Below are 25,221 nucleotides of genomic sequence, written 5' to 3'. Positions count from 1 at the left end.
CAGAAATATAAAATAGTTTTAATATGAAGGAGAAGGGACACAACACTAATCCATTCTTGCAACTAGTGGAAACAGTGGTTTATAATTAACATTTAGCCTGTTTATGCTCAACAACATACTTTCCTTAATGAAAATTACAATCCTATGCAAAATCCTTGGAGAATTATTTAAAAACAGACTGTCTTATTTAAACCATTTTTATATTAAAATCACACAAGAGCCTCTAACAATGGTGCATAGAATTTACTTTAAAAAGGGAAAATTTAGGCACTCAAAGAGGTTGCTTGTATATATGTACCTTTATCCTATCTTAAAATTGTATTCTAATAGACACTTTTGTATTCTGTACCCAAGGATTAAAAGCAACAGAAGGTTCTGGAAAACATGATTCTGTCATTCTGGTTTAGCAGACTCCAGGATAGTACAGCCAAGGAAACACATGATACTAGATTTCCCCCCCTCACCGCCCTATTTAAACAAGCATTTCTGTGGCTCATTAGCAAATACTCATGCTTCACTTAGAGGCTTTCGAAATTTGCTCTGAAGAAAAACCCTTGGAACACGCAGGCCTTCTTTCCTATTCACAGTTTCTCGTAGCACATACTCATTGACCACTTGCTCATATCCTACAGCCATAAAGAGATGAGACAAGAACTCTACAAGGGAAAAAGATGGTGTTACTAAAAGTTAGTTTAAACTGTTTTTAAGCACTAGTGAGCATTTATACAAGCATTTGTTTTTAACTACTTAATTACATCCACTTTCATGAAAATCACGAAGGTTTCAAACTTGCAAGCTGCTCTGTGCAGACAGACACCGACACTTGCACTGAGCTTCACTGAAGTCAATGAGGCTCTGCTTTCATGCAGAGCAGCTTGCAGGACTGGTAACACAATCCTGTTTCCCAAATTGTGTACATTTATCATTTTAAATTGAAAGTTTTCCGTTCCCTTTTGTGAATGACTCTGAAATTATTTTCACATTGTGTAGAGGGCCAGCACAAAGCCAATGCACCATCTTAAGTCCCTCTTCAACCCCACTTTGAAGATTTCCGTGGTGGATTGGCCTCAGGCTTGCTCTCTACGGAGGGGCAAATAGGTCAAGTTCCCACATTGTAGTTAAACAGAAACACATAGAAGAAACCTTAGTGAAGTACTTTCCCTAGAGGAGCGAATGAGGCTTAGCAGATAGGACACTGGACTGGAACTCAGAAGACCTGGCTCTGCTGCTGACCTGCTGTGTGATCTTGGGCGAGTCATTTCTCCTTTGTTTACCCTCACACTTTTCTTTATCTGTTCTACCTAATTAGATTGTAAACTCTCCATAGCAGAAATTGTTGTTCATTGTTTGTACAGTGCGAGAAATACAGGCTACTGAAATATAAATAGATACTGCCACCATCGGACAACTTCACTGTAATGAAATCAGGCTATGAGCAAGATCTACACACTCACTCCTCTACTAATTAAAAATAATTTGGGGGAGTGAAAAAAATCAGTTCTCTGAGAAGGTGAGAGAGACTGATGGTCCTGTTTGAGCCAGGCATATATCCCTTTCTAAAAAGGAACAATCACTGTCTGTATTTGCTCCTCCTTTCACTTCTCTCTTTCATCTGTTTTATTTCTCACAGCTGAAAATAAGGAGAGCTAGCACCTCCTGACTGGCAAGTTCCACCATGAACCGCCACCAAGTGGTCACAAAGCACATTTTGCTGCACTAGACAATATGTTTTGCCTATCAAACTCCTGGAAAAACAAACTTGTTAGATCACAATTAAACTCAACATGCCTTTTTAGAAAGAACTGACACTGGTGAACGATATTTTAGAGTTATTTGCTACTGTAGCATAATATACAGGTTATTTTCATATCATCACAAGAAAATGAGACAGCAGGTAATAGCAAAATCTTCAAAATTCAAGGGAAAAAAACTCACTAAGAATTTCCCATCCAAACACTCAACTGTGATATCTCATTCTCCAAATGCCTAGCAAGGGAGTGGATTCAAATTTCCATTTCTTGGCTGGCTCCCCCAGTCCCTCCCTCCAACAGCAGAGCTCAGTTTGGTACAATTACCAGTATAAGTGGAACTACACAAGCTACACCTCTACCTTGATATAACGCGATACGATATAACACAAATTCGGATATAACGTGGTAAAGCAGTGCTCCGGCGGGGCGGGGCTGCACACTCCGGCGGATAAAAGCAAGTTCAATATAATGCAGTTTCACCTATAACGCGGTAAGATTTTTTGGCTCCTGAGGCAGCGTTATATAGGGGTACAGGTGTATTTGATGAACAAAAATTACCCTAGGAATTCTTAGGTGAAGTTGCATAGCTGCTTGCATTATTTATCTTAAATTTAATCAATATCCTTTAAAGAATAGAAACATCTCAAAAATGATCAATGGAATTAGTTTTATTTTTAAATATGAGCAGCAACTAGGTAATCGACTATGTCATAAAATATCAAAATTATTTACTTGGCTCCAAATTGGTCTCCAAGAGACTTTCAATGCTTGATTTTGCTTTAAAGAAGAAAAAAAGACTTTTTTCTTTCACATAGCCCCATAATTAATACAGGGAAGTGTTTGTTCTCTAGTATTCAGTGACCAAAACTGGGAGTCAAGAGACCAGAGTTACAATCCCAGTTTTGTACAAGACTTAATTTCTTTGTGCTTCAGTTTTCCTATCCATAAAGTTGGGACAATTATCTTCTTTTGTAAAGCATTTTGAGATCCCTCAATGAAAGAGTGCTGTGGCACCTTTATAGACTAACAGACGTACTGGAGCATAAGCTTTCGTGGGTGAATACCCACTTCGTCAAACATGTGTCTTACAACGTGGGTATTCACCCACGAAAGCTTATGCTCCAGTACGTCTGTTAGTCTATAAAGGTGCCACAGGATTTTTTTTTTTTTTACAGATCCAGACTAACACGGCTACCCCTCTGAAATGTGACTCAGTGAAAGACTATATACAGTGGAACCTCAGAATTATGAACACCAGAATTATGAGCTGACCGGTCAACCACACACCTCATTTAGAACTGGAAGTATACAATCAGGCAGCAGCAGAGACCAAAAAAAGAAAATATAGTACAGTACTGTGTTAAACATAAACCACTAAAAAAAAGAGGGGGGGAGCAGTATTTTTCTTCTGCTTAATAAAAAGTTTCAAAGCTGTATTAAGTCAATGTTCAGTTGTAAACTTTTAAAAGAACCATAACATTCTGTTCAGAGTTATGCACAACCTCCACTCCCGAGGTATTCGTAACTCTGAGGTGCTACTGTAAGTATTGTTAATGTCCTAAGATGATGATAATGAAATGCTTTTAAAAGTTATCTTTACTAAAATGTAGAGCTGGTTGAACTTGGAAATAATCTACCAGAAGAGACAGCAGTCACAACTAGTCAAATTATTAGCTCAGTGTTACCTCAATAAAAGCTTTCCTTCATTCCAGTCATACTTTTGCTTCAAAGCCCACTGACTTCAATGAGTTTTGAAGCAGGCTTCATATATGTAAGAACATTGCAAAAAGACTATTATGGGATAATTGCACCCCTTAGTTGCTTAGTGACGTATGAGACCAAATCTTTCCCTAAGCATTTTTCTCTTTCTTTCAGAGTATTGATCTGAATGAAGCCACTGCAGCTAACAAGTTCTAAACCTATGCTGCCATGGCCTATCATAATGGTTCATATAGGTAGTTCTGTCAACAGATCAAATTGCTCCTTCGGTCCTGCCACTTCTTATAAAATAACCATATACAGCTGGAAAACAAACTATGAAACCTCAGTGTTGTTCATATATGTATCAAGCAACCCTTAAAGGCATAGCAACAATTCACTGAAGCAAGTTTAAACAAAAAACTTGCAGAGAAAAAAGTTTCTATTAAATCTTACCATCAGTAAAGAAATATGATCTTGTTCCATCTTGTCTAACATAAAAGTTTTCTCCAAGTTTGCTGCCAGATTTAAACCTAAGCATTGCATGATCATAGAGCCCATAGTCTCTAAATAAGACACATTTGCCTGGTTTTAATACCTATCAGATAAAATACAGATATATATCAGTACAGTGGACATAACAAAATTATTTAAAGGAGAGAGAACTTGTAAATTTCTGCAGAAGTGAACAAATGGATTAAATGAGCTAACCCATCTTCACTAAGAAAACAGTAATTAGCCTCTGTCCCATTTGAGTTAAGAAATAAATCTCTATTTTAGAAAACAAACTCTAAAGTATATCAAAACCTAACCTTTATTATTCAGACTATAGCTGATGTGATACAACAGATATCCTATAATATAAAAATCCAAATACAGTACAAACTGCAAATAAAAAAAATGTATGTTGGAAACAGAATGAGAAATCAAAGTTTGAACCTTTCTTCCCAATAAGTAGCCAATATTTTTGGACAACTGTTATCTCAAAATAGTTGTGCATTTCAGTTTTTCATTTTAGGGCCTGCTCCTACAGGATGCTGAGTACCCTCAATCAGAGTTGAAAAAAATCTCAGCACATCACAGGAGGAGACGCTAATGCTCCTCTACTTCTTGTTTGAAGCCTAAGACCCCAGTCCCACACAGACTTCTGTACATGCTTAACTCTGTATACTGTGTGTAGTCCCACTGATTTTCAATGGGACTACTCACTGTGTGTAAAATTAAGCACATATGTTAGTGTTATCAGGATCAGGGCCTGAATCATTATTAACATAACACAGTACCATAGAACCTTTAAATTCAGATAAAGGAAAAATAATGGTACTTAGTTCCCCATCAAAATGCACTGTTATGACCGTTGTTTTTATTTTAGTGTGTTAAGATGCTTGGTATAGATAAAAATGGTAACCAAAAAAACAGGAGAAAATAATGCTGGTGAACCTAGAGAAAGCAACGTTCATTTCTGATCTGACTTTCAGCCAATTAATCAGCTGATTTCCTTTTTATAAAAATGAGTCATTATTGCATTTTCTTAACGGTATTCCTTAAAAAGGCAAAAAGTGACGCTGTAAAAATGGCATCATGTGGTTCCATGTGCTGCATCTCAAGGACCATACAGCAAGTCTGCTTAAGTTACTTGCAAAAAGATTTTTCTTCTAACAGCCATTTAGATGTCATATTATCAACTTTTTCAATTTTTGTAACATTAATTTAGTTATGTTGATGATACACAAGCCAGAGGAGAATCCAGGTCACTCACTCAGAACTAACACAAGAAAAATGTAGTCAAAACTTATTTTAGTCCCGATAGTAAGCAAAAGCAAATGTGACTGAATTCATCCAGGGAGTAAAGTACTAACTAAGGAGGTGCCATTTTCACACAGTTTCTTTTCAGAGTGGAATAGTATTCTTGAGTCAAAAAATACTTTAAAAAACCCCCAAAACTATTAGGTCATACTTACACATTTACCTTATAAATATTTTGCAAAGCAAGGTGCATCTTGTCAGGGTGAATGGCAGAAAGCACAAATATTAATGTGGCAACATCCACAGAATCTGCTGGTATATTTTCCAGAAGGTCATCTTTGGTCAGATCACATTGGAATACTTTACATCTCTCAATATTATATAAAGCGTTCTTCTATGGAGTGAAAAGATGTTGCTTTAGTTGAAAAGTAACAGCATTCACTATAAAATTATAAAAGACAAAATTGTATTTTGTGATTTTTTTTAAACAGGGAGATCAACAAAAGGAAACAGAACTACAAAGAGCATTCACTCCAAGCTTTCTGTTTACACTAGGAAATTATGTTGGTATAACTTCGTCGCTCAGGAATGTGGAACATCCACACCCCTCAGTGATGGAGTTATAATCAACCTAACCCCTGGTTTAGACAGTGCTATGTTGACAGGAAGGCTTCTCCCATCAACATATCTACCAATTCTCAGGGAGGTGGAGTACCTACGCTGATGGGAGAAGCTCTCCTGTTGCCATAGGTAGCATCTTCACTAAGCACTACAATGGAGCAGCTGCACTGGTGCAGCTGTGCCACTGGAGTGCTGTGTCACTATTCCTGGGGGGAACTCTGTGCCAAAAAATTAAAAAATTCTGCCCACATTTTAAAATTCTGCATATTTTGTCAAAATAACACAATATAATTACACCAGCGGCCCCAGGGCTGGAGGTAGGATCCAGGCACCGGGTTCACTATAGCCAAAAGTTTGTTGGGCATTCTAGAGAGGGTGTACTGTATTGTATAAAAATGAATCGAGTATAAACATGCTATTTGTTTATAATAGGTCTTCAAATATTCTTGAAAAGAGCCTCTAAGTTTTTGTTTTCAAGATCACTCTGGTTGTTCCTCTTCCCTCCTCACAAAAGATGTCACAGCTGAGTTTATGTCCCAAATCAAATTTTGGCTGTACTGTGTAGTTAACCAGGACATGGATATGTTGGGGGGGGGGGAAAGGGGGGGCAACACTTAATTGCTGAATCATAGAATATCAGGGTTGGAAGGGACCTCAGGAGGTCATCTAGTCCAACCCCCTGCTCAAAGCAGGACCAATCCCCAGACAGATTGTTGTAGTAAAGGTGGTAAAAACGTTGTGAAAATTAGTGAGCAGTTGCACAACACTATGTATACGAGAAGTATTAATAGCATTGAGATTCTCTAATGAAAGTGGTCATAAGTTGCATATAAGCCTCACAGTTCTCAAGAATACACTCATTTTAAAGGGAAAATTTATACACCACGACATATGACTATCTGCAGGATAGTGTCTGGGTTTAGAAGTGGCAATAACTTGTCATCCCTTTGAACAACAAAGTTAACATTGCCCCCTATAAAAGTAGTGAAAGCAAAGAACTAGCACAAGACACGTATAGGACACCTAAGGTGGAGGCGTAAAGAATAGGCAGATACTTCAATGGTACTGAAGAGTCTCTCATAGTTCCCAGATTCACGCACACACTACAGTACTCATCACTGGTAAACAAACATAAGCAGGAGTTAAGTGACATGACTAAGGGCTTGGCTACACTTGCAGCTGTGCAGCGCTGGGAGTTAAAGCTGTCTTCGTACAGCTGTGTAGGGAAAGCGCTGCAGTGTGGCCACACTGACAGCTACCAGCGCTGCAGTGTGGCCACATTTGCAGCGGTGTTGGGAGTGGTGCATTATGGGCAGCTATCCCAGCGTTCAAGTGGCTGCAACGTGCTTTTCAAAAGAGGGGGGTGGAGTGTGACAGGGAGCGTGGGGGGGGGGGAGAGAGAGAGAGAGTGGATTTTTGGAGCCGACACTGTCAGCTCCCTGCCTTGCAAATTCCGACCACTTCCCCGACCCCTCATTCACTCTTAAATGCAAATAGCCTTCAGACCAGATAAGCAGCTGCTCCCTCCTCCCCGCCCGCTGTGCTGTTTCTCTCCTCAAGCAAACACTAGCTGTGGACATTCATCTCCCTGCCTGCCTCATTCACAGCAAACAGTAGCTGTGTTTGTTTTTTAGATAAGCAGCTCCGGGAGCCCCGAGTTCACAACAAAACAAAGAGAGGCATCACAACAAAACAAAGAGAGTTTTTTAGTTAAAAGCATTATGGGAAAATTCTGGAGGTCAGTTACAGCGTAGTAAGATTAATCACTGTTTACACTGGCACTCCAGCGCTGCAGCACCAGCGCTGCAGTCGTTATTCCCCAGGCAGAGGTGGAGTACAGCCAGCGCTGTAGCCAGGGAGATCCAGCGCTGTATGTGCCTTGCAAATGTGGATGATAAGTGAGTTGCAGCGCTGTAATGCCACCACCAGCGCTGCAACTCTCCAGTGTAGCCAAGCCCTAAGCAAGGCGTGTAGAATTTGGTAGTAGATTCACAGAAACAGGGCGCAGATGGATCTCCACGCATACGCTACTTACCAGTAAGCTGTCACAGTTCACTTCAGATTTGGGGTCCCTTAATATCAATCAGTCTATTATTCTCATTGGCCAAACTTTACTTTTAGGAAATATCCAAGTACAACATTCACACTTACTACTACAGTAATATGATTTAATACTAGAAAATCAGGTCCTCAATGATGATTCAATTTCTTGTAAATTAAGCTCCAGTACTATATATCAGTTTCTCTCCTCTTCCATGCAGGACAGTTTACCATACTTATAGAAGAAAACAACGCTAGATAGTCTGTAATCTGATTAACACAAATTTCTAAAGAAGCACTAAAAATGCAGATAAATATCACACCAACCTTCACATACTCAACAGCTCTTGGAGAGAAATCACAGGCATAAGCAAAGATATTCAAGTCCTCTTCTAAAAGTGGAAACAAGCAATTTCCAACCCCACAGCCTGCTTCAAGAATGGTCAGTTTCTGATCTTCAAACTATATGAGAGAAAGAGGCCAAGCATATAGCACATCACTTGTGTTGATTCTCACAGTACAAAGATACTGCTTTTCACATTTTAAAGTTAGGATCAGTTTAAAACCTGAAGTATCCTTCCACTGGCAATTTGACATTGTGAAGTGTAGGCTTTAATTTATATTACATTAAGTTTCTCTTTAGAAACTACTAAAATCTCATTAGTGATCTACTCATTTCAGCAATGATCAAATTATGCTATCCTTCTTGCCTGGGCCCTTTTATTAAATAGGGTGAATAACAAATACATTTTAATGTGTTTCTAAAATGTATATTTTAATGTATTGACTACTCTAGATAGGTGACAAGAGTGCTCAAAAGTTTTGCAACTTGTGTCTGCAAATTGGAAGAGAGAGAGGAACTTAGATATAATATAGGACACAGAGCAAATATTCTAGAGCAGTGGTCCCCAAACTGTGGGGCATGCCCCCATATGGGGTGCAGAGAAACATGCGACAAGACCCAGGTCAGCCCCATGGGGATTGGGGAGGGAGCGCCACTCAGCCCCCAGCTCCTCTCCGACCTGGCCCCAGCCTCGCTCCTAGGTCTGCCTGCAGCCATGGCCCCACCCCAGACACAGCCACACCCCTGGCCCAGGCTCCGCTCCCATCCCTGGCCCAGGTCTGTTTGATTCCCTCTCCAACCCCAGGCCAGCTCTACCTCTAACCCCAGATCTGTCCCCTTCCCAGTTCTGCCCCCAGGTTTGCCTTCAACCCAAACTCCTCTGCTGAGCCAATTGTGCAGTAATGGAGAATGGGTTGGTGGGAGGGGGTCATGGACAAATGCCATTACTGATAAGGGGGAGGTGCGACAGGAAAAGTTTAGGCACCACTGTTCTAGAGAGTGGGTCTGAATGTAAAATATAGGTCAATTATAAACTATTATTCAAAGATTTCATAAAAGATTCCAACTTTTGAAACTTTCAGATGGATCCTGATGGAGCCTACTCATGGAGATATTGAGGAAAGAATAGGATGAAAATTCCAATAAAAAAAAATTGAAAAATGTTTTTAAATCTTAGAAGTCATGGACGCTATCAACTACACAACACTGCGTATTTGATGTATAACAGTGATCTGTCACTGACATCTTACTTGGCGGATTATCATTTGAAAATAAATAGCAATATTTGCCCCTTTACTTGTAGAACTAGTGTATATGGCTCACCTCCCGGCATGCTTTTAAATCTTCAAACTCCCTAGTTGTCCAATGCCTGTCTTTAAAGAAGTTTGTGCTGTTTCTTTTGTAAAAAAGATCCCAGTTCTTCTGTGCATCTTTCTCCAGTTTCAGTTTTTTGAAGTCAGACACCAAGGCTTGATCTCTTGCCAGTTTTTCAGCTTCTTCAGGGCTAAGGGTCCTTGCACTGTGCCCTTTCTTTTGGAAAGCATCATCTTCACAAATTAGGGCTACCGAATTCAAGTAATTATCAGATGTGTTTTCTTGGAACATCCTGGATTCATCCATATGAATACAGACAAAGCAGATTTAAAATGTTTTTTTCCTCAGGTGTATATTTCCATCTTTGATTTCGGACAAAACAATCAAGGCCCTAGAAACATAAGAAAAAATGAGAAAAGGGTTATAGTTTGCACTTTAGGGACTTTTTGTAACTCGCTGTGCCAGGCTGAGAAAGCACCAAACCTACTTTTCTGAAACCTCCATGAAAGTCCTCCAGCAAAACCAGGCAAGATCAGACTTGACTTGCCTACGATTTCTAAGATTAAAAACAAAAATAGTCAACAAGACACATTTCTGTTCCTCTTATAGATCATACAAACACCACAAAAACTGACTACCACCTTGTCCTCACACTATGGGCCTGATTCTGCAACCTGATCCACTTGAAAGGAACCCTGCACCCATTCATGTCCCCAGTGATTCCAGTGGGATTCCTTGATGGTGTAAGCACAGATTGGACTGGAGCCTTTGTGTTCTTTTACAAAAAAATAAAAGTGAGCTACTGACCTCTGAAATTCAAAAACATAAGACAAAGGGTGAAGACAGCATCTCCATTTTTAGGTAAAAGCCAACAGTACTTCACCAAAGCAAAAACGTTATATTTTATTTATTTAGTGATGTCATGACATTATACATTCACAAACACAAAGTTTAAAGATGCATACAGAATCAAGTTAAAACAAGGTCAAAATTATTTGGTCAGTTATACAGGATGTCAGACTATTTGATCTCTTCTGGTCTTAAAAATCTATGACAAAGTTATACTAACAAGACTCCCAAACCCTGCAAGAACAAAAATCTCACAACTCAGCCTACAGATTAAAAAAAAGTCTGAGTAAACTAACAGGCTTTACAATGTGCTCTGTCAGACAATAAAGAGAAGCAGATACATTTTTTAACAAGATAGACCAAAAACACCCCAAATTGATCATTTTCATTGGTCATGTTTACACAAGGGAAATATTAACTAACGGTGTTATACATGATTTTGCACTTGGTCTGAACATGGACAATCACATGTAAAGACATGTTACCTGATCTTAAAGTTATTTTGTTTTTAAACCCAACTTATCCCCATCTCTGCTAGATACTAAGGGCAGGTCTACGCTAAGGGCGGGGGTCGAACTAGGGTACGCAAGTTCAGCTACGTGAATAGCGTAGCTGAATTCGAAGTACCCTAGTTCGAACTACTCACCCGTCCAGACGCCGCGGAATCGAAGTCCGCGGCTCCAAGGTCGACTCCGCCACCGCCGTTTACAGTGGTGGAGTACCGGAGTTGACCGCGGCGCTTCCGGAGTTCGAACTATCGCGTCCAGATTAGACGTGATAGTTCGAACTCCGAGAAGTCGAACTCACCGCGTCGACCCGGCTGGTAAGTGTAGACTAGCCCTAAGTTAAGTTTATCATCACATTAGTTAACATGTTTACAAACGTGATGCTTTTTCTTGGTGTAGACGTGACCAGTGTTAAAGAGAACTCATGGGCCACACAGCTCTTCAGTGTTCACTGGGAACTTGATCCTGCAAGCACAGGGCTGCGCTGTGTCAGACTCCCAGCCTGCCTCCCACCGCAGACAGCGCCTCCCTGTGTCAGACCCATCCTGCTCTACCTCCCACACTCCCCTCTGTTCCCCATGTCAGACACCGTGTCCTGCTCTCCAACACCTCCTTCCCTTCCCCCAGGCACCCCCGTCCTGCCCCGAGACACCCCCAGTCTGCTCCCCGTGTCAGACACCCCCTCCCCACCCCCACAGATACCCCCAGTCTGCTCCCCATGTCAGACACCCCCTCCCCACCCCACAGACACCCCAGTCTGCTCCCGTGTCAGACACCCCTCCCCACCCCACAGACACTCCCCTGCTCCCGTGTCAGACTCCCCTCCCACCCCCACAGACACCCCTCTGCTCCCGTGTCAGACACCCCCACCCCACAGACACCCCTGCTCCCGTGTCAGACACCCCTCCCACCCCAGACACCCCCTCTGCTCCCCGTGTCAGACTCCCCACCCCCACAGACACCCCTCTGCTCCCCGTGTCAGACACCCCTCCCACCCCCACAGACACCCCCTCTGCTCCCCGTGTCAGACACCCCCACCCCACAGACACCCCCAGTCTGCTCCCCGTGTCAGACACCCCTCCCCACCCCACAGACACTCCCTGCTCCCCGTGTCAGACTCCTCCCCACCCCACAGACACCCCTCTGCTCCCCGTGTCAGACACCCCCCCACCCCACAGACACCCCCTGCTCCCCGTGTCAGACACCCCTCCCCCCCCCCAGACACCCCCCTCTGCTCCCCGTGTCAGACTCCCCCTCCCCACCCCCACAGACACCCCTCTGCTCCCCGTGTCAGACACCCCCACCCCTCTGCTCCCCGTGTCAGACACCCCTCCCCACCCCAGACACCCCTCTGCTCCCCGTGTCAGACACCCCTCCCCACCCCCACAGACACCCCCTGCTCCCCGTGTCAGACACCCTCCCCACCCCCACAGACACCCCTGCTCCCCGTGTCAGACACCCCTCCCTTCCCCCAGACACCCCCTCCGCTCCCCGTGTCAGACACCCCCTCCCCACCCCATTCTGCGCCCTCCCCGGGGCCTACCCGCGCGGGGCGCGCCCCGCAGCCGGACTCCTTTCCCGGTGACACGCTGCCCCGGAAGGGAGCGGCGCGGGGGATGCGCCGCTGCCGGGTGCTGCTGTGTCCGGGTCCGGCGCGGGCAGGGGCATGAACGGCTCGGCGAACCCGCTGCTGGACAAGGAGGAGCACGGGCTGCAGCTGGGGGAGAGCTTCGAGCGGCGGCCCAAGGCCTCCTTCCACACCATCCGCTGTGAGCCAGCCGCCCCCGCCCCCCCGCTCTCCCCGAGACCCACCGCTCTGCCCGGGATCCGGACCCCCTGCTCTCCCCGGGACCCACCGCCCTGCCCGAGACCCGCCCCCCTGCTCTCCCCGGGACCCACCGCTCCGCCCCTGCCATCGCCCCCCCCCGCTCTCCCCGAGACCCACCGCCCTGCCGAGATCCGGCCCCCTGCTCCCCAGGACCCACCGCCCTGCCCGGGATCCGCCCCCTGCTCTCCCCTGGGACCCACCGCTCCGCCCCTGCCATCGCCCCCGCTCTCCCCGAGACCCACCGCCCTGCCCGAGATCCGGCCCCCTGCTCTCCCAGGACCCACCGCCCTGCCCGGGATCCGGCCCCTGCTCTCCCGGGACCCACCGCCCTGCCCGGGATCCGCCCCCTGCTCTCCCTGGACCCACCGCCCTGCCCGGGACCCGCCCCTGCTCTCCCAGGACCCACCGCCCTGCCCGGGATCCGGCCCCTGCTCTCCCGGGACCCACCGCCCTGGCCGGGATCCGGACCCCTGCTCTCCCCGGGACCCACCGCCCTGGCCGGGATCCGGACCCCCGCTCTCCCGGGACCCACCGCCCTGGCCGGGATCCGCCCCGCCTCTCCCGGGACCCACCGCCCTGGCCGGGATCCGGCCCCGCTCTCCCGGGACCCACCGCCCTGCCCGGGATCCGGACCCCTGCTCTCCCGGGACCCACCGCCCTGCCCGGGATCCGGCCCCCCCTGCTCTCCCCGGGACCCACCGCACCGCCCCTGCCATCGCCCCCTGCTCTCCCGGGACCCACCGCCCTGCCCGGGATCCGCCCCCTGCTCTCCCTGGGACCCACCGCCCTGCCCGGGATCCGCCCCCTGCTCTCCCAGGACCCACCGCCCTGCCCGGGATCCGCCCCCTGCTCTCCCGGGACCCACCGCCCTGCCGGGATCCGCCCCCTGCTCTCCCGGGACCCACCGCCCTGCCCGGGATCCGCCCCGCCCCTGCTCTCCCAGGACCCACCGCTCCGCCCCTGCCATCGCCCCCTGCTCTCCCCGGGACCCACCGCCCTGCCCGGGATCCGGCCCCCCCCTGCTCTCCCCGGGACCCACCGCCCTGCCCGGGATCCGCCCCCCCTGCTCTCCCCGGGACCCACCGCCCTGCCCGGTATCCGGCCCCCCCTGCTCTCCCCGGGACCCACCGCTCCGCCCCTGCCATCGCCCCCTGCTCTCCCGGGACCCACTGCCCTGCCCGGGATCCGCCCCTGCTCTCCCGGGACCCACCGCCCTGCCGGGATCCGCCCCTGCTCTCCCGGGACCCACCGCCCTGCCGGGATCCGGACCCCTGCTCTCCCGGGACCCACCGCCCTGCCGGGATCCGCCCCGCCCTGCTCTCCCGGGACCCACCGCTCCGCCCCTGCCATCGCCCCTGCTCTCCCGGGACCCACCGCCCTGCCGGGATCCGGCCCCCTTGCTCTCCCGGGACCCACCGCCCTGCCCGGGATCCGCCCCCTTGCTCTCCCGGGACCCACCGCCCTGCCGGGATCCGCCCCTGCTCTCCCGGGACCCACCGCCCTGCCCGGGATCCGCCCCGCTCTCCCGGGACCCACCGCTCCGCCCCTGCCATCGCCCCGCTCTCCCGGGACCCACCGCCCTGCCCGGGATCCGCCCCCTGCTCTCCCGGGACCCACCGCCCTGCCCGGGATCCGGCCCCTGCTCTCCCGGGACCCACCGCCCTGCCCAGGATCCGCCCCTGCTCTCCCGGGACCCACCGCCCTGCCCGGGATCCGGCCCCCGCTCTCCCCAGGACCCACCGCCCTGCCCGGGATCCGGCCCCTGCTCTCCCCGGGACCCACCGTCCTGCCCGGGATCTGGCCCCCGCTCTCCCGGGACCCACCGTCCTGCCGGGATCCGGCCCCCCCCGCTCTCCCCGAGACCCACTGTCCTGCCCGGGATCCGGCCCCCCCCGCTCTCCCCGGGACGCCCTGCCCCGACCCCCGGGAGCCACCGCCACCGCTCCCCCTGGGACCCACCGCCCTGCCCGGGATCCGGACCCCCCTGCTCGGGATCCCGCCCCGCCTGGGGACCCCGCTTATCCCTTTCCTCTTCTACCTTTACTCTAGCCCTTTACTCGTCCCCCCGGCCCACAGCCCCTGCACTCCCCCCCAAGCCTGGGACCCCCCCTGTGCTGCACCCCCCTCAGTGGAGAGAGCAGGAGTCGTCCAACCCTGTACACTTTTCCAGGGACCCTCCTTACACTCTGTGCGCTGGGATCCCACATTCCCTTCCCCCTGTATCTTCCTCCTCTCATCTGCCCGGCTCCCACCCTCTGCTTATGAGCCCTAGCCCCTAACTCTCCAATTGCCCCTACCATCCAAACTGCTGCACACACCCCTTACCAGCTCACCATCCCCTCTCTGCCCATTCCTCACCAGCTCCTCCTTCCTAGGCTCTTACCTAGTTATGTGGAGAGCAGCAACTTTCAGTTGCAAATTTAGATGGGAGGAGGGAAATTAAAGTGAGGCTAATTTGAAAGTAAGTGTAAAAATTAGGGGTGGGTGGGGGAGAGGGAAGTGAGACTCTTGCTGAGTGTCATATCAATGAGCTTCAGATCAGACATATTTACTTTCCAGGATATAATTTTTTTTATAACTGCTGGGCCTGAAAATTTAACCTGGGATCAATTATACTGTTGGGTTTTTTTTTTTCCTTCCTACATACCACTGTAAGATTTTGTAGGCCAAAATTCTGCTTTCTTTTATAACCTACAAAAAATCATTTTCATCATGTGTTGTTTGTGAGGTTTTATAGTATCCTGGACAATCCATGGAAAATGCTTCCAGGAAAACTTAACTTTGGTCATTAAAATCGTGGACTATTTTTCAGGGTCATAAAATTAGTATAACCGTTACAAAACTAACCAAGGGTATACACAAACCAGTAAACTTCCCAAGAGAAACCCAATTGTTGGCCAAATGTTTGCATGGCATATCTTCATCTACCACTGACCCTAGGAAAAAAGCCTAGTATTGAAATCCTTTGTCAGTCACCCCAGCTCATACCATTCCTATATGTCAGAGGGAGGTATGCCAGACTTGTAAATGAGGCGGCTCTGGTAAAGTGTAAGGCTCAAAAAATTTTTTTTAAAAAAAGTATTTATGATACATGCACATATAGCATTTAATAAGAAATGAGGGTGGGCCAAGAGGCCTTCTCCCTTTTGGCTGCTAAACTAGATTAGGAAACCCTCTGCAGCTGCCCCTTGCTCGACCCAGCAAGTCCACAGTGATACATTTGGGGAAACAATAGCTAGTAATTGTTAACTCACAAAGTTACTCAGACATAAGTGAGGGCACAACTTGGCCCTGCCATTAGAACAATTAACTCTTTTGGTAATGCATGAGAAGGGGTTAAATATAGTCGGATACTCACTTTCTCCATCTGCTGTGTTGTCTCTGTAGTACTAGCAGAGTAAAAATCAGTTACATTTATTTTTATCATTAAGCCCAGCAGGTATTACTCTTAGTGACGATGTTAAGAAGGTGCTATTTTTTGCAAACTTGCTTTTCATAGTAGAGCTTCATTTTAAATTTGCTCTAAGAAGTGGACGTTTTAACAACTAATACAGTAATTAGGAGAAGTCTTGGCAGTGAATATAACTGGATAGTTTTGTATGCTGCTTCTTTGCGTATGCGCAATGTGCCTCAGGTGGCATGTGGCCAGGATTAATCACCAAATTTGTTTTGCTGGTTGGATCATTAGCTTTCCCAGGCTGGGTACTGCCGGGGAGTGCGATGTGAAGGTTGATCCATGCCCCACTTTTCTGTATGCTTAGACACTGTAATTGAGTGCCCTCTTATGAAAATGGCATTATCCCCCATACTCATATCTGGTTCATGTTCTGATTTTACTTTTGCAGTTTTGTCTAAATCATGTCTGAACTTCATACATTCTGATCATCTGTTTTTGTCTCCTTTATGGCTCAGTAGTGCGGTAGGATAATTAATAGAAAATATGTAAATGTATTAAGAAAAGTTACTGGAGATATGTACTTTGCATCTCCGAGCAAGTGTAAAGTACATTTTATTCAAAGTAACCCTCTATAAACCAGGAGTATCTTTGGGCTTTAAATTGCCTTAGGCATATTCTGACTGTGTCATGCTCCCACCCTCCATCTGGAATGGCTTTGTCAGGGGGCCCCTCTCCCACACAGGTAGGGGCAATAGCATGCAGGCCTTCTCTCTGCTCCCCTCTCCCACCTGGAGAAGTAGAGGTAGAAGCTTTGGGGCCCTGACCAGAACTTATCACAGCAAGTGTGTATCTGCATGGGTAGCTGAGCTGGGCTCACTGTATTCTTCTGCTTCTGTCAGACAGGGAGTTCTGAGGTCATGATGGCAGGTCTCCCCACAAACCGCTCAGTCTTACAGTTAACAATCTGTTGAGATACGTGGAGCAGTTCACCACTTAGAGTCATAGAGTTTTAAGGCCAGAAGGGATCACCAAGTCATCTAGTCGGACTTCTGTATATCACAGGCCACCATCGCCCACTGACTAAACCCAACAACTGAAAATAGACTAAAGTAGTACAGCCCACAGGAGACTAGACTGTTCTGTGCCACAGGCAGAGAAGAGGAGGGACCGAGATGCACCAAGCCCCTGCAAAGGCAGGGAACTGAGTATGTGAGAATATACCCGGATAATCCTGGCAAGTGACCCGCACTCACATTATGCGTTGGCTGCTTGTTTCAGACTGTCTTCAGACTCAAACGATACTGCATTGGTTATACCTGGGTCACACGATGAAGCTTTTCCTTGACCAGAATGGCTAGAATTTACTTTTTTTTAAAAATTGAAAGATTAAAATCCGAGGTAATCACATGATTTAAGGAGCAGGTATCCACAGAATTTGATCTATTGTGCCTATGCATTAGTCCAGCTCTTCTTTAAATAGTAGCATTGGCCCACATTTTACATTCTTTCTAATCAGAAATAAAGCAGATGAGTTATCTCAGAAGAGAAACCATGGAGACTCTAGAAACAATTTAGATGTGAAATATATTTAATACCACTTATTTTCCTCTTCAGATGATTTTAAGCCAGCATCTATAGACACATCTTGTGAGGGGGAGCTCCAGGTTGGTAAAGGAGATGAAGTAACAATTACACTGCCACATATTCCAGTAAGTTTACTTTGTGTTATGATGCAAATTTACCTTTTGACTTCGTAGCAAATTGTCATCGTGTGGTTTTAGTGTCTGCTAGCCAGGAACATTGTAGTGTAAATGGACTTAAATCTATCGTCTTCATCTTTGATCACAATGCTAAAACAAATGAGTCCACTGTCTGAGCAGCTTTTGCACTGTCTTTCTGCTAGCCCAGGGGTCGGCAACCTTTCAGAAGTGGTGTGCCGAGTCTTCATTTATTCACTCTAATTTAAGGTTTTGCGTACCAGTCATACATTTTAACGTTTTTAGAAGGTCTCTTTCTATAAGTCTGTAATATATAACTAAACTATTGTTGTACATAAAGCAAATAAGGTTTTTAAAATGTTTAAGAAGCTTCATTTAAAATTAAATTAAAATGCAGAGCCCCCCCCAGACTGGTGGCCAGGACCCGGGTAGTGTGAGTGCCACTGAAAATCAGCTCGCGTGCCGCAGGTTGCCTACCCCTGTACTAGCATTTCAGTATATCATTCTGGGAGAGGGCTGTAAAATGGAATCGCTATCAAGTGTTATTTCTGTAAACGTCCAATCTACTTTGCTTACAATTAATCCTTCTTGGTACTCTTTGAAGTACAAAAAGACTTTTAATCCTGACTGGGGCCCCACCTAATTTCCATCAGTTTTTAGTTCCGCATTTTAAGTATGGGAGTCTGATTATCCTTGAGTCAAGTCAAGATCCAATTTTCAAAAGACTGAAGTTATGCCTTTGAAACAGCTCTTTCTGTTGCTGAAAGCTATACAAACAACATCCTGCACCCCATGTTTGCAGAAGCTACCCCAGGATTCCTAGTCAGTTACAATGAGGTTAAATCCAATCCCTCCAGAAATTATATAGTAAAGATTTATTGTGCAAGGATGATGGACAAGTGACAGTAAAGAATATGGTCAAATGATTGTACATATTTCTGTTTTGATGATAAAGAGTTGAAACAAAACAAAAACTGCACCTGTGTTCTGGAACTGGATTTGTATATTAGCTGGAGCTATTGCTAATTACCAATCCAGCATACCTGAATTTATAAACATAGATAGGCTTAGTATAGATAGGCAACAGTTTTCTTCCAGGTTGGAATCCAAATGGCAGATCCTCAGCTGGAAATATTATGGATGGAGCTGATAATTTACACCAGGGAGGATCTGCTCCCAAGAAAGTTTTCTAAATAATGTTACCTTCTTCATTCTTATATGAAATGTTGCCTCAACTTAATCTATATAGTATACTAATCTTGTTGAAGTAATTCTGAGAGCAGAAGCAGTAAAATTAATGCCAGTAATGCTGCCTTTTGAATTGGAATATTCCCTTTTGACTGGGAAGTGTATTGTTCCTATATTTTTGAAGTGGGTGAATAAGATTGTTTGTAGTGCATCCCCTTTCCAGATGTCTGTTCTGATAAGATTATTTTTAATGTAATATTTTATGAGAATGGACAGCTTTCAGCTTGACCTGTCTCTTCTATGTTCTAGAGGATTTTCCAGTTAACCAAACTGAACATAGTCAATATTGATTTGGAGCAACATAAGCATAGTGGCTGCTTTCAATCTAGTTAAATGGACAATTCTCTGAAAAGGGATGGAATATATAATCTCAACGCTTCCCTTTCTTGAAATGTTGATAAAACAATATAAGAGGGTTCACTGATCTTCTGGATCCTGCTTTATTTCTCATATTCCAACAAACAGTTGCACTAGGTGCCTAACAATTGGATGGGATTCAGGTTCCAATTTGTCATTTGAAATTTTGCTATCCCTGACAGTACCACTGTTTTGAAGGAGATTTTTTTGTGTCTCTTCCAGTGTGTGGACGGTTTCAGGGATTATGGGTGCTTTGTGGATGTAGTGGTTTAATATTTGATGGTCAAATAGTTGTTGAGGAATTATTTTTGTCTCTTGTTTTCGTTATGGGTTTCATCACAATCCTGTTAAACTTTAGCTCTTTCACTCAGTGGGTTTTTTCTGGCCTTTGTAACAGAATAGTCTGTAACATAGCATTTTGGTTTCTGTTGCTTTGTATTTAGGAACTCCAAACTCTTACATACCTGCTTAATTTTAAGCATGTGAGAGGGACTGTTGATGTGCTTCATTGGATTTTCAGTTTCTTCTCTTTATTTCTCAGCAAAGATTATGCTCTTCTTTAAATTCCAGGTTTTCCACAGAGTAGGGAATGGTGGGATATAAGCTTAGCACAATTTCCATTATATTTGTGCTTTAAATGTTTGTCTAACTTCTCTTTATCTGTCAAGGATGACCAGGACTTAACTTCCAGCTTATTTTGTATTCTCTTCAATCCTTTTTTACTTTTCAATTTCTTAATGTAGTAATATTGTAAATATCTGTGAAGGCATGACTATATGAGAATACGATCTTATCCAAATTGGAACCTGTCTTACTGTAACATCTCTGAAGAATCCAGATGTAGGCAGTCTGTATTGTTCCATAACCATTTTAGATTAATATGTGTACTCTATTTTTGATGGTGCGGAGAGTTTAAAATTTTAGTTTAATTGTGAAGACATTATATTTTCTTTAGAAGAGGGGTGGGGTTGGAAGCTTGTGCTTTTGCACACTGTCCTCAATTCAGGATGCTTCCCAAGAACATGTGTAAAGATTGCTTTCTGTTCTCTGAAGCAGGACTCTCTTCTTCAGTTGTAAGTAAGTACCATTCACCTTTCTCTGTAACTATACAGCTATTGTATGGATAAAATCTGAGTAGGTTTCACAGTAGAGAGTATACTTTTGTACACCCCTTATACTAAGTGCATCAATTTTTTGATTCACCCAATGTTAATTAGTATCATAGAGAACTCCAGAATGTAGGTCTTCACACAATAGGTTTGCCAAGCAAACAAGCTGTATTTTTTTTTAATCAGTTGTTGCTAATGTATGGCATGTGATATTTGCTTCATAACATAGAACAGAGGTATTGTTTTTTATTTGCTGGATTAAATATAAAGGCAGTTTAAATGATGTATTGGGTACACATACATTTCATCAGGTCACAATTCTACTGAATGCATAATTAGATTTATATTCAGTATCCAAATCCAGGATTTTCAGACCTGGTAGAAGTATCAGGGAGGTTTCTGATATTTATCAGGGCAAACTAATAAAATCTAGTTGTTGCCATGATGGAAAGTAGAACTGTAAATGATAGTAACCGAAGGGTAGATGTGTTTCACTGCAAAGCCACATAAAATGATTAAAAGCATAATAATGAGTGAGGAAGAGTCTGATGTAATGCATATAAATATATTCATCCCTTCTTGAAATGAACAAACACTTTCAATCCAAACTAAATGATAATCTCTTGATATTAGGGCAGAAGCATGCATATAGACTTATTGTGTATAAATGGCTTGTATAGTGTGGGTATAAGCAAATGAATGTGTGCTTTTTCTTTGACACCAGGGCTCAACTCCTCCAATGACTGTGTTCAAAGGAAATAAAAGACCATATCAGAAGGACTGTGTACTTATTATCAATCATGACACTGGGGAATATGTGCTGGAAAAACTTAGTAGCAGCATTCAAGTCAAGAAAACAAGGTAAAACTGGGGCAAATACAGTTAATAAGAAGAATTCTTGCTGGAGAGTCATGTTAATAGTGCCACCTTTAGCTATGGCTATGAGTTTTGTGAATAAGCAGTATTGTTTAATTACTGAGTTTCCTGGACTTTATGAGGACAATTATCATGCCTTAATATGGAAATCTCCATTGTGTGTATGTAGCAGAGTGTAAAGAATTAGTAGATTCTCCGTTATTGAAAGGTGATAACTGTACCTCTTGATTGAACAGTATTGATGGTATAAGAGTTTAGAAGCTGATCAAGAGATTAGATGGCTTACAATGATTTCTTTCTGAAGAAGATGGAAGTGGTAACCTGTCAAGTGGACGGTGAAGTTGCAAGTAATGGACCTAGAAGTCTAATTATATATAACAATTAGAGTGGGGGAACATGGTTGCATCAAGGAGATAAACAGAGCAAAAATCCAAACCCTTCATGGGCAAAGATTCTGAAAAAGTGAACGCTGCAGAAATAAATAGTATTGTGGGTAATTGCCTAAAAACTGCTGAGATCAGAACATCTGTCTGATCTGATAGCCATACCTCAGTACACAAATGACACTCTAGAAAGTATTCAGATAAAATATCTTTCAGAGTAGTGCTAATATGTAAGTACCTAAAGTCTCTGAATCAAGTTCTTTTAGCAGTGGGGAATGCATATTAGTTGAGTGTAAAAACATTACACATTTAAAATAACCTGTATTACTGCAGCCGTAAAAACTTTGACTGAGAGCTGACTAAAACTTTATAGTGATGCAGGCTGGGACCATGCTTGGCAAGTAGATCAGAGATCTCCAAAGAACAAATCCAGGCTGTTGTACGTGGGGGTAGTGATTCAACAGTTGCCACACTTTCCTCTGAGACAATGCCCTACAAGTGCATGAGCATGATGTTCCGAGGCACTGTGCTATTAGAGGTCATGTCATTCAGAAGGGATGTAAAGCTGTTGTCATGATCATTTTGGTCTTTAAAGATCCCTTGGCACTCTTCGCAAGAGAAGGGGTTTTAGTCTAAAATTCAAAGTAGAGTAATTACATTCTTCCCATGTAAATTCCTTCTGTAGTTTCAAGAGCATAAATCAATATTGGTAACAATTCTCTGCTCTTATATAGTAACTTTCATCTGATGATGTACTGCATGTAATCAAAGAGGATACTTCCTGTTGTAAAATGCTGGGTAGTCAGTCTTGCTGTGCATCTTCTAATAGTTAGCTCCATTTCAGTGATGGATGAAGTGATCCCTCTGTATTTCATGTCTAAATGTTTGTGAAGAGCTTTGGGATCATTCAGGATGAAAGGTGCTATGTAAGTGTATTTTACTATAGTTGCTGATTGTATTAAGATGTTCTTTGCTAAATGAAAAACCTTTACTGCTATTTGAATAGAGAACAAGATATTGCTAAACCTCACATGGATCTGGAGCACAGTTAGTAAGGACCTCACTCTACAGTCACTTTATGGCATGCTTCCCATGGAAGTCAGTGGTGATGCTGAGTGCCAAAGCAGTGTAGGTTTTTAGCAGTATTGTATTTAAAATCCATAATTCACTGTATAGCTCTACAGGATGCAAACTACATTTTTATTCAGTCTAAACTCATTAAATATATATTAATACAGATCTTACTGGAACAAATGAACACAGCTCTATGGCACCACTGACTGTTTTTTTTATGTTGTTTCAGGGCTGAGGGCAGCAGTAAGATCCAGGCACGAATAGAACAGCAGGCTGCCCGAGCCTCCCAGCCTTCCTCACAGTTCAAAGCCCCATCCAAGCCAGCAGCTGGGCCCAAAACCTCTCCTTTGAAAGACAACCCTTCACCTGAACCTCAGCTGGATGACATTAAGAGAGGTAAAGAAGGGTGTTTTTTTTTTTAATCTACTGTTTTATAATTGTTCATTTACAAAGATACATAAGAACTTCAAAGCATTAAAGGCTGGTACATGACTGCTGGTTTATAGTCTATGTATCTCATTTTAAGGATTCTTAGTGAATTATTTATTTTCTTACATCAACGTAGTCATCCAAACTGTCCCCATCTCTCTGCATGCGAGCATCCCTTTTTTGCTGATAACTTAATCTCTTTCAGACTCTTTCTCCATAAAAATAACATTAACTCACAAGATGCACATCATCACAGTTGGATGGAACAGGAGTTGGCTGGCTGTCTCAACCAACAGAAAGGCTTTAGGTCTGAGATCCATCAGATAATTGGATAGGGATCAAATTTGCACAATATGGACCACACTGCCATGTAGTTGCTATATTTATTATGCAGGTATCTTGGGAGGGAAAGAAGGATTGAGTGCCTAAATTAAATAAATCTCCTACTTAAGCAGCAGCAGCAGGCTCCTAATCTCAGTGTTTCTGTATCTGTGCCTAAAAGTTAGGCCTATTGGGGATTGATGCACAGAATCTCTGCCCAAATCCTTTCCACCCGGGTGGTGCACTCCATGGGTATATTGTGGACAATGCAGTTGTAGCGAGGAACTTTCTTTTTTTGTTTAGTTTATATTTTACTGAAAAGTCAGGTACTTTCTAGGCATATGTTGTATATTAAGACCATATTATTCCATTCTCCACTTCTGGTGTTTCCTTTGCATTGTCTTTTCCCTCTGGTCCATACAGCTAGTTTTCTTATGGGCTCAGCCTACGTTATTTATCCTATATTATTCAGCAAGATTTTCTTCGACTTATACTAGTCCCTTTATGACATTTTTACTTTTCAAAAATCGGAATGTTGGTTGTAGGAGCAGATTATATTCACTCCTGCGCAGTTTCTAATCTAGTGAACACCAGGATGTTGATCGAAAGACCACGCTGAAGTCTGAGGGTTTGTTAGTTGCAATTTCTGTCCTTTCTCACTGTGTTTATATCTAATTTTTTATTTTGAAAATTCTTCAGATACATAAAACCAACCAAACAGGCAGACTACAGGGAAATATATTAAGTTAGTAAACAAATTATCTGGTATGGTTCTTATTATATAGTTTAGAAAACAAATATTAGTTAAACTAGGTATGTACTACAGAGTTCTGCTGGCATAGTTGTGAGGAGGTGTGATCCTTGACTGACATAGCTGTGCTGGTAGAAGCCCCTAGTGTAGACAGTTACACCAACCAAATGGCACTTTTACCAGTATAGCTTGTTTTCACTCAGTGAGGGTGCAGGGTGTGGGGATATGAAAGATTTTATTATTCTGGTACAAACTGCAGCTTTCCAGTATAGCTGCACCCACACTAGGAGTGCTTTGCCAGTATAGTATACCAGTAGTCTTATACCAGTAAAGTGCTCCTAGTGTAAACATAGCCTTAAATAATCATCAGACACCTTTTCAGAAAGAGCAGCAAAGAATCCTGTGGCACCTTATAGACTAACAGATGTTTTGGAGCATGAGCTTTCGTGGGTGAATACCCACTTCGTCGGATGCAAGGGTCCCACGAAAGCTCATGCTCCAAAACGTCTGTTAGTCTATAAGGTGCCACAGGATTCTTTGCTGCTTTTACAGATCCACACTACCCCTCTGATACTTTTCAGAAAGGTATACAACAGTGACTAAAGGTTGTATTGTTGCAGTAAAAAATACATATTTGTCTGGTGTGGCGATTACTCCAGAGAGAGTCTTTCCTTGTATTCTAAAAACAGAAGACCTGTTGTACAAAAGTGTGAATGTCCTGGCTGTCTGATAACTTCTCCAGCATCTGAATGTCCTGTATTGTAGAGAACTTCAAAGTACCATCTGGGAGATCAGTTGTATTTCACAGAGAGTATCTACCCTTCACATAAAGTTCTAATAAGAGAGAGTATGGATCCATCAA

General features: G+C 44.3%; 2 protein-coding genes across 6 annotated transcripts in view; one reads left to right on the top strand and one right to left on the bottom strand.

The window, feature by feature from the left end:
- METTL6 (methyltransferase like 6) lies at positions 1 to 12,548 on the bottom strand. 5 transcript variants are annotated; one of them, XM_039522193.1, is made up of 8 exons: positions 12,412 to 12,516; positions 10,155 to 10,322; positions 10,001 to 10,069; positions 9,523 to 9,904; positions 8,184 to 8,318; positions 5,419 to 5,589; positions 3,906 to 4,047; positions 1 to 656 (listed from the first exon to the last, which is right to left on the bottom strand). In XM_039522193.1, the coding sequence occupies exons 4-8, from the start codon at positions 9,817 to 9,819 to the stop codon at positions 508 to 510; spliced, it is 894 nt and encodes a 297-aa protein (XP_039378127.1). In that variant the 5' UTR covers positions 9,820 to 9,904; positions 10,001 to 10,069; positions 10,155 to 10,322; positions 12,412 to 12,516; the 3' UTR covers positions 1 to 507. The 5 variants fall into 5 exon arrangements, with proteins under 5 accessions (XP_039378127.1, XP_039378128.1, XP_039378126.1 ...); XM_039522194.1 differs by lacking the exon at positions 12,412 to 12,516 and adding an exon at positions 11,246 to 11,479; XM_039522192.1 differs by lacking the exon at positions 10,155 to 10,322 and having other exon boundaries at positions 12,412 to 12,548.
- The window catches only part of EAF1 (ELL associated factor 1), a 24,921-nt gene continuing 12,202 nt past the window's right edge, over positions 12,503 to 25,221 (top strand). Inside the window, exons 1-4 of the mRNA XM_039522198.1 lie at positions 12,503 to 12,637; positions 17,708 to 17,802; positions 21,250 to 21,386; positions 23,088 to 23,254. Coding sequence (XP_039378132.1) covers positions 12,535 to 12,637; positions 17,708 to 17,802; positions 21,250 to 21,386; positions 23,088 to 23,254 — 502 coding nt within the window. The 5' untranslated portion in view covers positions 12,503 to 12,534. The remainder of the gene's footprint in view (positions 12,638 to 17,707; positions 17,803 to 21,249; positions 21,387 to 23,087; positions 23,255 to 25,221) is intronic.

This window comes from Mauremys reevesii, linkage group 2, assembly GCF_016161935.1.
Source record: "Mauremys reevesii isolate NIE-2019 linkage group 2, ASM1616193v1, whole genome shotgun sequence".
NCBI classification, from domain to species: Eukaryota; Metazoa; Chordata; order Testudines; family Geoemydidae; genus Mauremys; species Mauremys reevesii.
This window is presented reverse-complemented; position numbering and strand designations above follow the sequence as displayed.

What these genes read in the sequence shown, in the direction of transcription:
- METTL6 (XM_039522192.1), bottom strand. Translation starts at nt 9,819, where the DNA reads ATGGATGAATCCAGGATGTTCCAAGAAAACACATCTGATAATTACTTG. An exon ending in GAGCTGTTGAGTATGTGAAG is followed by an intron (nt 5,590 to 8,183) that starts GTTGGTGTGATA and finishes TTCACTCCATAG; the next exon opens with AAGAACGCTTTATATAATAT. An exon ending in ATCATATTTCTTTACTGATG is followed by an intron (nt 657 to 3,905) that starts GTAAGATTTAAT and finishes TTTCCCTTGTAG; the next exon opens with AGTTCTTGTCTCATCTCTTT.